Genomic DNA, 14,102 nt, shown 5'->3' with positions numbered 1-14,102 from the left:
AAGTTTTAAGTATATATGAATTAAAAAAAATTATTTAGGTTTTAAAAATAGATTTAAAATACAATAAAATCATTAAAACAAATTCATACCAGATCCCTGTAAATTGCTGCTTTAAGTCTGTTGACATCGGTTTCTTGCAGTAGTTTCAGGGAGTCAAGGATTGGAGTGGCATCATTGTTCATCAGTGAGAGGAGAATTTCAGCCGCCTCTGTTGCCGAGATCACACCCTCATCTTCAGACTTATTTGGTGACAACTAGAAAAAAAAAGTTAAGTTTTTTAATTTAAAAATAAAAATTTAAAAGAAAGAAATTAAAAAAAATTCTAAAATGAAATTAAATTTCTAAAAATAAAAAAATTAGGAACAATAATATACCTAAATAGTATGGGTATTTTTACATATTTACCTGCTTTAGTGTTATTGGATGTTGGGAGGTGCTTGATGTACTTGGTGTGGAAGGAACACTTACTGACTTCCTCATGTAACGAAGTTCAAGGCAGTTACGCACAGCGCACATGCATGCTGAAATAAAAAATGTCATTTAAACTTAGCTAAGTAAATACATGGTGTGAATATATAATATATATATTTTATTGTTTAAACTTTAAAGCAGCGTTTTTTAACCAGGAGTGCAGAAATAGAAAGTTAAATTATAAGATCTCTTCCGATACCTCTGCTACCATGCATAATATAAAAAGTAGAAAATACACTATGTTGTTTTTATAACCAGATGAGCCGCTTAAAGATTATATAGTACTGTCTGTGGGGTAACATGGAACACCTTTAGCACATACTATCCAAATATTCTGATCATGTTTTGATTCTTTTGAATAATTAACAACAACCTACCAAACAGGAGGAGAAAAAAGAATGACAGAGTGTCTCATCTTCCCCCACCCCACTGATTATTTCAAAAAAAAAGGTCACCTGTCCGCAAGCACTGTCGTAATATTCCACCACTTGACATGTTCTTTTCTCCCTCTATCTCAGAGAAGTTGATATTAGTGGCAAACGCGAGGACATCGGTGAACGCTGCAAGTCGATTGAGGATTGTCCACGCGGATTCCATTGAGAGGCCGTGCCCTGATTCCACAGCATCTAACTCATACTGTGGATAGAGGAGGTTTTAATTTTTATTTAAATCTGTTACTCATTTATATGGGTATGGGTTCTTCAGGATATGGGATTTAGGTCATATTTGATCCATAACCAACAAACTGCTTTTTAAAGTGTATAATGCATTTTTAAGTAGTTCCTTAGCTTGAGTTTTTGTATATATATGTATTATTTATGATAAGACTAAACTATTATGGTTTAAATCAAGACAATAAAAGCCAAACTGCAGTAATTTGCTGTGCATAAACAGTGGTGAACAAGGTACATTCCTGAAATTGCTTTAAAAAAAAACTCACGTTTGGTGATGTTGCAGATGATAGGATTGGGAGGATTCCTCCACATGCGAGGATCACATTATCGATCATCTGTGACACAAGGTGGATGGTGTTGTGCACGAAGATGATGTTATCACTGCTGTTCACCAATTCAACCATCTTGTTTGTGCTGATAGAAGAAAGGTTGTTTTATAAATAATATCTAGAATTCTAGATTTTTTTTATTTGAAATTTGTCTAAATCTCAACAAAAAAATGAAAAATTAAAAGCTTTTCTGTTTTTCAGTTTTTAAAAAGTCTTAAATTTGATCAAAGTTTAAAATTTATTTTAATAACATCATAAACATATAAACTTAAAAGAAAAATTTAAAAAACTAACTCAGTATATCAACATAAAATGGTAATTTAATAATTAAAACAGCTTCTACAAACCAATAACTAGTACAGCAAACTCAAATTCACCTTTTCCAATTTTCAATGTCAACCTCAAGGCAAGAGAAGAGGTCGTCGAGCAGTCGCAAATGCACATCAGACCAGTTGAACTCCGGAACACGGAAAACTACGGTGCGAGGTCCAGGGCTGAACTGTTGCTGTGGTGAAGTCACAGGGACCTGCGTATTCAGTTGGTTTTAATGCATTGGAATAGCATGGATAAGTGTGGTAGTAAACACTGAATACAGATCACTGGAATAAAAGTTAATCTAGCAAACAAGTAAAAATTTACTTAATTATTAGTCCATATGACAACTGCCAGTCTGTAACAGTACCCCTCATTAAATAATAATAATTGCAATAAAATAATGATAAAGTTTTAAAACAGATTTAATACTATACATAGCATATATACCCACAAAACACCACAGAAACAAAGAAATTGAATTTTACCTCAACTTGATCTGTTTCCACAGCTCTGGATGTTGATGGTCCTGCTTCTTCCCTTGTGTCTTTGTTCACAACATCCTCATCTTTGGTAGACTCCTGTTCTTCCACTACATCAGTAATCTTCACCTCTGTTTGTTCATCATCAACATTTGGAGGCTCTTTGTTTTGTTCCTCCTTGTTTTCCAAAACCTCTTCTTCAGGTTGATCTTCTCCAGGTTTCTCGACAACGGCATCACCTGCTTCCACAGGAGGACTTTTTAAACCATCTTGATCTTTCTCATCAGTGTCCTCCGGAGCAGATTCTTCTGAAACTTCTTCTTTTACATCCTCTTCTTTCACTTCATCATCATTTCCCCCAACATCCTCAGAATGGCTCTCCTTATCTTCCTCCAATTTCTCCTCCTCTTCAACACTCTCCTCATGATCTTGATCTTTCTCGGTAGCAGAACCAGAATCTTCTTCCTTGTTTTCCTCATCAACATGATCACTATCATCATCATATTTTTCAGAATTAAGTTTCTGTTCCTCATTTTGTTCCTCTTTACTTATCTCATTACTTGGCTCCTCATCTGCTGCAGTTTCATCTTCATTTTCATCATCTTTTGACCTTTGCTCTTCACCTGCGCTCTCAGGTTCTTCTTTTAAAGATTCCTTATCACTTTCATCATCTTTGATCTTCTCTTTCTGTTCATCACTATCAGCCTCCACATCTTCAACTTCTTTTTCTCCTTTTGCTTCTTCTTTTCCTTCATCTTCTGCAACATCAGCAGGAAGATCGCTAGCAGTTGCCTCTTCCACCACGATTTGAATCTGATTCATGTTGGATTCGACCACAACAGATGGAGAAGAAGGATCATCTGAAAATTAAATTGGAAATAAACTTTTGAAGAAACAATATTTACTCAGCTGTATAATTCAGCATTATTGAAACTGTCAAATGAGGAATTACTGCAGATGTCAATTCATAGTTGCTCATATACAGTAACTATATTTAAAATTCAAAGTAAAAGTCCACTTTTTTTTAAAGTTAACAGAAATAAATAAATAAAAAACTATGTGAAACGCATCAAACCCTCATACCAACAAGCAAAACATAGTCTTATCTTGTTAAAATAAAATACTCCATGATTATCCAACAATACAATACACAATCAATCAAACAAATTTTACGAAATTAGCCAACCTTCTACTATTTCCTGAACTTTAGGTTGGCTTGCATCGGGATTCTTTGCTCCGGTGATCGCAGAAACTCCTCGCCTCTTCTTTGTCACCTTCTCAGCATTCTGATACTCCTCATACATCTTCTCCATATACTCCTTGTGCGACTCCAAAGATACCTGCATCCAAACTACGGTTGATATCTTTTGAAATATAATATTTGACAGCTTTATTTGCCTTTTATTTTATCACTGACATAATATATCTTGCAAGAAGGTAATGTTTTTGGGGTAATGGGTCAATTCTAGCCAAAATCCTTGTACCCACACGCTAATGGTCCTCACACGCATAGAATAGAATATATTTTGTAAAACAAAAATAAGAACATAGTCAAAAAAATATTACTATAGTCAAATTGAAATATATTAAAAATTAAAATATAAAGATAGTCAAAAAAATACATACCTGATTGTATAAAATAAACAGTCATTGCTAAATAGTAAAAGATACTCCAATACATAGTGGTAAGTTAAGGTGAAATTAATTAAGTGTAATGTATATGAAACCGTTTTTTTATAAATGGCACATCTAATTTAGAAAAAAAAAATATATATATATATATATTTAATCTAATTTAAACAAGGAAAAAGCACCTTAGCGTGTACAATGGCAAGTGTATCCACCCACACCCTCCAACCTCCCCATTCAAGTTTGATCGCGTGGTAGAGGAGGACTTTAAAGATGCTGAAGATGAGTTCCTGACAATCCCGTTCCTGCACCGTGTTTGGCCTCAGATGACCAAGCTCCAACATCCAGTCCTGCCACACGGACTGCTGGAGGAGGATGCGGCGATTATCCCGGCTCATCTGGAAGAGCACCAGAAGGTCATTGAGGAAAGTGACCTTTAGCTCCATCGTGTGGGAGGAGGAGCACTGTCGGAGGATGGTGGCGATCACCTTCATCATCACTGTTGGAAGGATGAGATTGTTAAGAGTGATTATATTATAATTAACTTGTACTGTGTATCTATGTTTTGAAATAACCCTTAAAAAGTATTTTTTTTACCAAGTTAAAATAATTTGGAATAGTCTGCAGGGTCTTAACAGCATAGCTTTTGTATGCCTTGATAATGTTTCGTCGGATCCATTGTCAAAACGTAAGCGACAGTGAATAACATCAGGCATTACGCAATTTGTTGTTTAAATTACCTGGGTTGCCGATAAGTGTATTAGCAGATGGTTCAGCATGCGTTTTCTGCAGCACTTGTGTGCTTGGTTCCTCCACCAAGACCTCGTACATTGCATTGTAAGCTGTCAGTGAGAATTCATCGGAATAAAGAAGAAGTCTTTCACCAACCAACATGAAGAGACTTTGTGATTCCATTACTTCGTTCTTTCGTCTAAATAAAGAATAATTACAGCACACTATCAAGCAATAAAACGGGGACACTTTGGTTATAATGCAGATGGTTATACCACTGAGCCACGGTGCCAGACAAGTTACAACATAGTAAAGATTGCCATTCTGGCTGACTGGATACAGGAGCAAAACTATGAATTATTGTTTACTTTGCAGGTAGCATTGTAGATACATTAATATACTCTTCATTTTTATTTAAGTGACAGGTGTAATTATTCCTTTTAAAATCAAATGATATTATTTATTTATGAAAAATCGATGTCATGTCAAATACCACATGAAAGTAAAAATGAATGGCAATGTAAGTATACTTTGTGTATGATCTTTGCTTTGATATGGCATATAATTTAAACAACTCATTAGTGACGGCTGGGTTGGAGCAATGTTCGTTAAGTACTTAAGTGTGTTGTGCCCTACATAGGCCCTTAAGTTTCTGTGGCAAATTGACAGCAGATGCCAAATACCAGTTTGAATTACAAGATACTCACTTTAGGCTAAGATTCTTGAGGAAATACGCGAGCAGTTTAAGAGCGTGAACTCTCACGTTCTCGGACCGAGATCCAAGGAGTTTAAAGATGACCACGATCCCGTTCCTCCGGTCAAACACGGGAGTAACAGCTCCTCCCTGCTCGCTCACCATGGCAACAAGAAGTTGAAGAACATCGAGGATGTTTTCATCCTGAGGAAAAAAAATATTTTCAAAATATTAAGTTAAGAAAAAATTAAAAAAAGGGAAAAAGAAATGTTGTGCATTATGTCTTGTGCATTTATATTAAAAAGTAACAGAGCAAAACAAATTTTAAAATGCAGGTTTTGTAAGGATTGTTAAAATCGGTATTCAAATTGTGTGCAATTGTGTTAAAAGTTGAAAGATATACACTATCTTAGCAAAATAATTGAATGTAAATAATTTTGCCAATTTGTTGTTCCAACACAACTTCTTTGTACTGTAACTTAGCAATAAAACACCCGAGGTGTTGGGGAATGGGCCAATTCTAGGTCCCATGTACTACCACGCTGCAGGACCTCATCCATATAAAATAGAAAATAGCAATATAAGTTATACAGAAACAGTATTAAATCTCTAGAACCACAGAATATTATTTCCATATATTTAGTAGAGCACACACCTCATGCATGGTGAGTAAATATCCTAGTATGGATTGAAGTTCATCTTCTAAGATGCTACCCGTCCGAGAGACAAGTTGTTTAAGGAAAAGGAGAATGAACGCTCGCAAAGAAAGTATCTCATCTTTGGAGGGTCGAGGACCATCTAAGATGAAATATTATTTGTATGATGAAATATTATATAGTACCGTGTGGTAAGATGAAATAATGTTAGCAACTAAACTCCTTATTTCCTAATCGTGTTTTGAACAATTAACATCCCTGTTTTGGAGACATGAGGATTCGAATATAAAACTATGTCGATATTTTTTGTTTACCAAAAGTTTTGGATCATAAAAATTATTATTATAATGTTATATCCCAAGTACCCACTTACAGATAACTTCCAAAAAAGTAATTCAATAAGATTTTTCAACACCATGACAATAGAGACAATTTAGAAAAACAGAACACCAATTATTTCATATTTTTATCATTGACCGACAATATCAAGATTACCTAAATAAAGCTATGCACCACAATGACTATAAGAGAGATTGGTATCAAATAAAACTCTTAGTGGAACAGCAAGAAAATACAGGAGGGCCAACAGTTGGTATTTATTAGTGAAATAAATAAGATTTCCACTTACCTAAACCCTTGGGAACAACCCCTGACCTCGGTAATGGATTCTCCACCCAGTAGTAATGTTTAAGAGCATGAATCAGCAATAAAACTGTGCTGACTCGGCGTAAATTGGTCTGGATTGTGGGAGAGGATACGAACTCAGTAGCAAGGTAGGTATACAGGGCGACTTGTACCTGAATAAAAAATATTAAATGTAATGTATACTAAAAAAGGTAGAGTCAATTGAAATGTTTATTCATGTATCGCTTTTAGCATAAATTATATAGTACTGTGGCTGTGGGGGAAGACAGTACAATTTAGCACATAATACCCAAATATCCTGGTCATGTTTTCGGTCTATGGGAGTTGTTTGTGTGGAAATGTTTTTTATTTGTTTTAATGTTTTTTGTTTACTACCAAACTGGTCAAAAAAATAGAATAACAAGGTGTCCCATGTTTCCCCACCCTACTATAGTATTAATAACCATCATATTTTGCAAGCATATTTTTCTTTTTTTAATCATGTATTAAACAACTGCTATACTGTCGATTGTGTCAAACAGTAGTTAGGATTTGAATTGATCTTTTTTTGTAAATTAAAAAGTTGCTAAACCAGATAAAAAGTTGATGTGTTTACAAGCACACAGTGGTATGCATCTTTGTTTATCAGATAAAGTGACTTTCTCTCCACTGTAGAAAAATCCATGAAGCAATCAACTTTTAATGATTATTTTCTTGTATACACGTAAATGATATGTTTGTTAGCGGGGCAATAAGGTTAAAGAGAACGAAGTGTATTGATTATGTTGGCTGGGACAGATTGATTACATAAATGCACCGGTCATGTTTTTAAGTGAACTTTAAAACAACTTTCTTGCTCATTATTTTCCCATCAGCGTTGACCGGCACTAATTCCACATATCCATTTATTGCCATGTGTGGTAATTTAAATCGCCGGCTAATACTGTTATGAGTCAATTTAGGATCAAATAAAAAGAATTCAGATATTGTGGTGTAGTTATATTAGGCCAGAATCACCAGAAGTGAATTTTCAGTTTAAATGAAATCAAAAGCTAAGTAGATTACTGGTGGTGCATTTTAACACTTTAAATAACATTTTGTTTCTTCTCATTAAAACATTATTTGGTATCGCATAATCCTTAAGTATAAGCATTAGGAATATTTAAAGTTGGGGGCAAAATTATTCTTGTTTGTATTGTATTATGTCACATGTGTAAAACATTAATTGTGGTATGAGTAGCTTTCATTAGTGCTATTTGTAATTAAATTAAATACACACATCAAATTGTCAAACTAATGTTAAATAGTTTGACAATTGTCAAAAAATACACATCAAAAACTAGCCTTAAATCAGAAAAAACATACATATGTGTTTACTATGCTCTATGTTTTATTTTTAATGACTAGAAACCTGTACTTTAATTATATTTCATATACATGATAAAGTACTGTAGGGGTTTATGGTAACATAGGTATCTTTAGAAAATAATATCTCACATTTCGTAGACCGTTTTTTTAAAGTTTTAATAATTAACTTTAACAATGAGTACCGTTTACAGTCGTGAAGATATAGTTATATAACTTAGTAAAAATTATTTGTTTACTACCAAATGGTACAAAAAACAAGATGAAAACAAAAACCATGTTTTCCTACCCTACTATGCATCTAAATGCGATTTCTTTAAAGGAGAATTGGACTTGCAGAAAATATGTCTTGTTATTTTTAAAACCAATAACTAAACCTTTTTAATTATTAATAACTCAACACACCACAGCAAAGTAAATTAACTTTAAACTAGACAGAGCAAATACATTGGCCGACAGGTTACGTAGCGTTGGCACCTAAAATCTAACAACTACTTAATCATATATTTCAATTAAATTCATTAGCTGCAAAAAATATATCTTGAAAATGGTTTTAATCGCTTAGGGAAATTATTAAACAATTTTTTTTTGTTACAAATGAAAAACCTTGTGGAAGTGAATTAAAATATATCTATAACATACAAATATAATTAATATATTTATTTTTTATGTTGATATTGAATGGAAAACTTAAGGTGGGCGAAAAATAGCTTGCCAGCCAAATATGTTAAAAAGAAACCACTATTTTTTAGTATGCTTGTTGTTATAAAACAAGCTATCAAGTCAACCCAATAAAGCCTTGTTCCTATGTACACCCAATGTTTTTATCAAAGTAAAAATCTGCTACACGAGGCAAAAAAACAGCACGCTTTATTTTTATATGTCAAGAAAAGTGGATTTTGTTTGGATTAAGTCAAAGTGTCCTTGATGTAATACGTCACTTTTATTTGGTAAAACTTGATGCTTATCAGTGTCCTATTTTAATTAGCAGCCACATATAAGAAATGTCAATTAAAATGAGTGGGCCATGAACTCTCTTTTCAAGGCAGTCATGGAAAAAATTAAAAAATAGGATTTTTTAAATTAATCATCAATATATAACAAAAGAAATAAATTAAAACATAATTAAATTGACGTTTCTTATTTTTTTTAAGGTTAAAAAAAGTAGGGACCATTGATTTTTTTAAATTTTTAAAGGGACCATATTTAAAAATGGTTAAAAAAACCTGCTGTAGGAAAAGAACACATTTGGAATGCCAAATACCTACTTTAATACCTGCTGCATGTATGACCTATCCTAAAGTAGAACTGCCATGAGTGTAAAGTTATGTAAAACTGGTCGAAAACCAAAACACAATACAAAGTAACATACATGGTAACCCGTAAGATGGCACAAGGTGTATGAACAGCCGCAAAATAACGACTGTTGTTTTTCAGCCAAGCAAGAATAAAGTAAGTTACACTCACTCATCCATTCATTCAATAATACAACTTACAACTGGTTTGGTGTGGATCCAAAGGGCTGGGTTAAATAAGATGTAGTCACAGAATTGTCTCATAAGTGCTGAGCCTGTTGCGAGTTCATCAAGAAATTTTGCCATTGAGATGATTGTGTTCAGAACATCCACTGTTAGATTACATTGGAAACAGTAAGTAGGGCATCAATTTGAAGGAAAAAATCATTAAAACAACAATCAAAAAAAAGATTAAAACAACTATATCATTGACATAAATCAAAACAACAATCAAAAAGAAAATAGTGTACTTTATATAATTAAAGGCTCTGCTGAATAGAAGAAAAAGGGCTGTTTTGCCATTTTTTTTTGAAAGTGCTTCATATTTTGCTTTTTTTGAAAGGACTTACAATTTTGCAATTTTTTTTTAGAAAAAGTGCTTTCTATTTTTGCTAACTTTTTCTTGGTATAAAGTGTATTTATCAGTTGAAATTAGTTATGTGCACTACCTAGGTAACAGTGGGTTGGTAATTGTAATTACTAATTTAACCATGCTTGTAGTTGTGAATATGTAATATAATTTGGCAGATAAAAAAATTTCAAAACTTAAGTATTCTTGGTAAAGCTGAAAGTAGCAATAAGATGAACAAAATTCCAAAATCAATTTAATTTATTGGAATTGAATCAGAATGCACAGGAAACTGTTGTTAACATAGATAATCAATGTAGATGGCTTGTATAACCAAATTAGAGCAAGAGTGTTTATTGCATTTAGTTTGGATATTCGTTTCTTAGGCTTTCGTTTGAATCATGTTGTTTCAAGCGATAGTAGCCAATTCATTTAATTAAAGAATACCAGTTTCGAACATTATTTGTTCTATAATTCAGTGGGGAAAATATAATAAAAAGGTGAAATAACTCAGATGGCAAATCAGGTAAGTTGCCAAAGTGCATTGTGAATTTGGAAGTCTGGTATAATTGGACATTGCAAAAAGTACTACAGAATGTCAAAATGTGCCATTTAGCAAAAAATGTTGTGTAGTACAGTATTGGCACTCACTTGTAATATGATCTTTATGTGCTCGTTCAAGCAGTGTGCCGATAACCAGGAAACCTTTCCCATGTAAAACTTGTTGCTGTGTCTTCACTGAACCTTGCAGCAACTGTAGCAGGAATGTGAGCAACGTAGAACTGCAAATGTCAAACACAGGGTAAATGGTTTGTACCACAATTGCCACAAATATTTAGTCCCGGAAGTTTTGATAAATTTAGACAGGGGAAGGGGGGCAGAATTTAGGATTCAATTTTGTTAAGATTAGATTTAGGTAAAACAATTTTCTTATTGTATGTTATAAAATAACTAGCAGACAAAAAAATATGAAAACTTGTAACTTAGTAAGTGACCGATACTTGTAAGAAAACTCACCACACTGATGTGTCTACTGAACCATCCTTTTGTTTATAGTTGAGTTGTGAGAAAAGTGGAAAAAGAACTTCAGCTCCTCCCACAGAGTGGAGAGCACTGTGTATGGAGTGAGTCACAACTGCTTTCACATCCTATATAATAACACAAACAAATTTGAGAAGTTAAAATTTTACCACAAAAATATTTTTTTTTTTTTTTTTTAATTAGAGTTTTAAAATATAGTCCGCATATGGATTCCTGTCGGTCAAGAATTACTTAAGTTGAATCATGAGTAAAAGACTTAATCTTCACTGTCCCAAGCAGGTCACTTTCAGACATACAAGGGTATTGGGGTAATGGGTCAAATCTAGCCCAAATCCAAGGTCCTCAAGGACCTCATGTATACAGAATAAAAAAGACCCCAAACTTGAAAAGTGTTGACATACTGGCAGCATTAGTGCATGTGGATTATGCACAAACCAACGTTGCGCATCACTGGCACTGTCACGATTCGATAACTTTGGTGAGCACTCCAGACAGAGTTGGCCGTCAGTTGATTTTGGGTTGTATGCCAGCACGAGGGAGTCAGCGAGCTTTCCATCTTCATACAACACCTTGCGATGATGGTTGGCAAGCAAGTGGTCACTTTCCGTTGAAAACTTAAACTGATTCTAAAAATACAAATAAAACATAGTAAAACATGGTAATGGAAAGTTGAATCTTTAATGTTTGTTTATTCCTGGAATAATGGGCCAAGCTGGCATGCATTGCTGTACTGTAGGATTTATCTATATAGAATAGAATGAGGCTTATTTTTCAAGATATGATTTAAACAACAGAAGGGAACTTGGTATAAACTGTGTGCAATCAAAGTTTAATCTATAAACATAACTAGTCAATATGTTAAAAACATTCATGTCCAATCTAAATATGTATATCAGTTTAAATGTTGTGTATTTTGACTTGAGGGTTTTGAATAAACAGCCTGGGTTTTAAAGTTATGCCTCAAATCTGGCCTACATCCCATGTCCTTCACAGGAACCTCTTCCATATAGAATACAGTATAGGTTTTCCAAGAAATATATACACAACACCTACCTTGTAACTAGGTCCTAGCTGGTAGAGAGCATATACTTGTGAGGCATTGAGTGCTTCACTGAATACATAGGTGGCTGCAATCTGACCACAGAAGACTCGAGCATCATCACCAGTCTCAGCAGACCCAAGGAAACATTTATCATATTGCTGGTGAAGTGAAAATGTTATGTTTTATGGGACAAGAACTGTTTCTTTGTTAAATTGTATAAATTTGTGTAAAAATGGAATAAGTTATATAATACACGGATAGGAAGATTAGGATTTGCAACATAGATTTTAAAGCAATGTTTGTCTATATGCTGTATTTGTTAAATTTAATGAAAACAATTGTTTTTACTTCTCATAAGGTGTGTTTCTCTGGAATAACTTAAACTTGGTACAAAAAGGCATCAGTCATAACAAAATAGATTACTTATGATTATTTTGGTAATGCATATCGATACATACAACAGCATTTTCAGGTATGGGGTACATAACATATGAATATGACTGTTGTAAAAAAAGTAATTGCAAAAAAAACAATCCCAGATGGTAGCATACAAGGCTAATGAAATAAAGCAATACAAAGGCTTACAAGTGCATCAGTTAACCAATTAAAACTGAACGGTTAACATTTAAACAAAAAATGGGGAAAAATAAATATAACTGTTGAAAAATAAGTATTGCAAAAAAACAATCACCGCATGGTAGATACATAGTAACTGACAAGTCCACAGAAGGTTAATGAAATAAAACACCTGCTTATGAATAAAACAATTTCTACTTACATCGCTGCCTCCAATGGACCAGTTCATCTCACTGTGGGATACCAACTGACCATTTGCATAACATTTTAATTCACTTGATCGCCACCGGTTGTATATGTGAACCACTGTAACCATGTACCACTGCAAACAATGCAAAGAAGTTACCTTATATAAAAGGGTCAATTATTGAAGTCCAAATATTTATATTGAAAATAAAATACCACCATACTCATACAGTGAACAGTGTTTGGTGAAAACTGTTATTTTGTGTGTACACGACAAAAATGTTATCAATGAACTATTACACCATTTTTTAAAGGAAAAGTGTGTTATAAGCTACAACGATAAAACATGGGTAATATTTTAGCACAACTTAATCAGGTGTTGGCAAAATCTCAAAGAGTGCTGAAACAAGATGTGTAATATTTCAAATGAGAGGAATGTAATGACGAGCTACCGAGACCACACACCCATGCAACAAACTCACTTTTCTTGGTTTGAACTCAAACTTCAGGCAGTGTTGGAAGCCTTTTGCTTTGCTCTTCAGTACTGTTACTATAAAACAATTACCAACAAAGTGACCCGAATATCCAAGACCTTTGCTGTTCCGAAAACTATAACAAAATACATAAAGTATATGTATTAGACAAGAGAAGAAACAACATGTCTTAAACTAACATGACAACGGTTTACAATAGCTTAAAATAGGTACAGGCTTCTAGTATAATATCAGTTTTTACTGTTCCGTAAACTATGAAAAAAGACAAAGTATATTAAACCAACATGCCAATAGTCTACAATAGCTTAAAATAGGTGCTGGTTGGTGGTTTCCAGTATAATATTAGGTTGTTTTGTTGAATTAGAAGGTGTTCAGATTTGTTTTTTGTTATAATAAATAGATCAGGAGTTTGTCACCATCTGCCGCAGCAACAGCAGCTTACTGTGGCCATTCCTTTCATTAAATATTCATGGCTTTTCTTTGGACTTAAACAGTTTACAGATTGGTGAGAGAACTGAAATGACTTCAATAATTTTAAGTCAATATATAGTCTCGCATAAAATATCATTTATTTGTTTCTATATTGTTTGGCAGACTTACAAGCTTTTAACACCCTATATATCTTGGATTATGTGATTTATTTACTACAGTAACCAGCCACACCCAACTAATATACAGCAGGTGTACAGGTACAGAAACCATCTGTAAGGGAAATGATACGAGGATAATAAAATGCCACCTATGTCGATATAGATGAGTTTTAAGCGCATATTGCATGGCTATATCTAGACTAATTTGTATCATATTTGAATTTGTAAATCAATTTACGTACATCCTCCCATGCCAAAACAGTAACCTTTCATATTAGCATAGAAGCTATGTAAAGAATTGTGTAGAGAAAATAGTCACATAGTATTCTCTAAGTGGATCTA

General features: G+C 33.5%; 1 protein-coding gene across 2 annotated transcripts in view; it reads right to left on the bottom strand.

The window, feature by feature from the left end:
* Nucleotides 1-14,102, bottom strand: part of LOC149740306 (neurobeachin-like) — a 37,722-nt gene that overhangs the window by 21,480 nt on the left and 2,140 nt on the right. For both annotated transcript variants that reach the window (XM_089871862.1, XM_089871863.1), the window contains exons 6-24: nt 13,159-13,285; nt 12,693-12,812; nt 11,926-12,072; nt 11,274-11,498; nt 10,849-10,979; nt 10,483-10,613; nt 9,465-9,595; nt 6,608-6,776; nt 5,979-6,121; nt 5,337-5,527; nt 4,638-4,828; nt 4,083-4,396; nt 3,455-3,608; nt 2,275-3,128; nt 1,852-2,000; nt 1,412-1,559; nt 927-1,107; nt 406-521; nt 90-254 (exon numbers count right to left, since the gene is read on the bottom strand). In XM_089871862.1, coding sequence (XP_089727988.1) covers nt 90-254; nt 406-521; nt 927-1,107; nt 1,412-1,559; nt 1,852-2,000; nt 2,275-3,128; nt 3,455-3,608; nt 4,083-4,396; nt 4,638-4,828; nt 5,337-5,527; nt 5,979-6,121; nt 6,608-6,776; nt 9,465-9,595; nt 10,483-10,613; nt 10,849-10,979; nt 11,274-11,498; nt 11,926-12,072; nt 12,693-12,812; nt 13,159-13,285 — 3,787 coding nt within the window. The remainder of the gene's footprint in view (nt 1-89; nt 255-405; nt 522-926; nt 1,108-1,411; nt 1,560-1,851; nt 2,001-2,274; nt 3,129-3,454; nt 3,609-4,082; nt 4,397-4,637; nt 4,829-5,336; nt 5,528-5,978; nt 6,122-6,607; nt 6,777-9,464; nt 9,596-10,482; nt 10,614-10,848; nt 10,980-11,273; nt 11,499-11,925; nt 12,073-12,692; nt 12,813-13,158; nt 13,286-14,102) is intronic.

The sequence above is a fragment of the Ciona robusta genome, chromosome 2, assembly GCF_009617815.1.
Source record: "Ciona robusta chromosome 2, ASM961781v2".
Taxonomy (NCBI): Eukaryota; Metazoa; Chordata; class Ascidiacea; order Phlebobranchia; family Cionidae; genus Ciona; species Ciona robusta.
The sequence above is the reverse complement of the archived record's forward strand: the minus strand, read 5'-3'. Positions and strand labels throughout refer to the sequence as shown.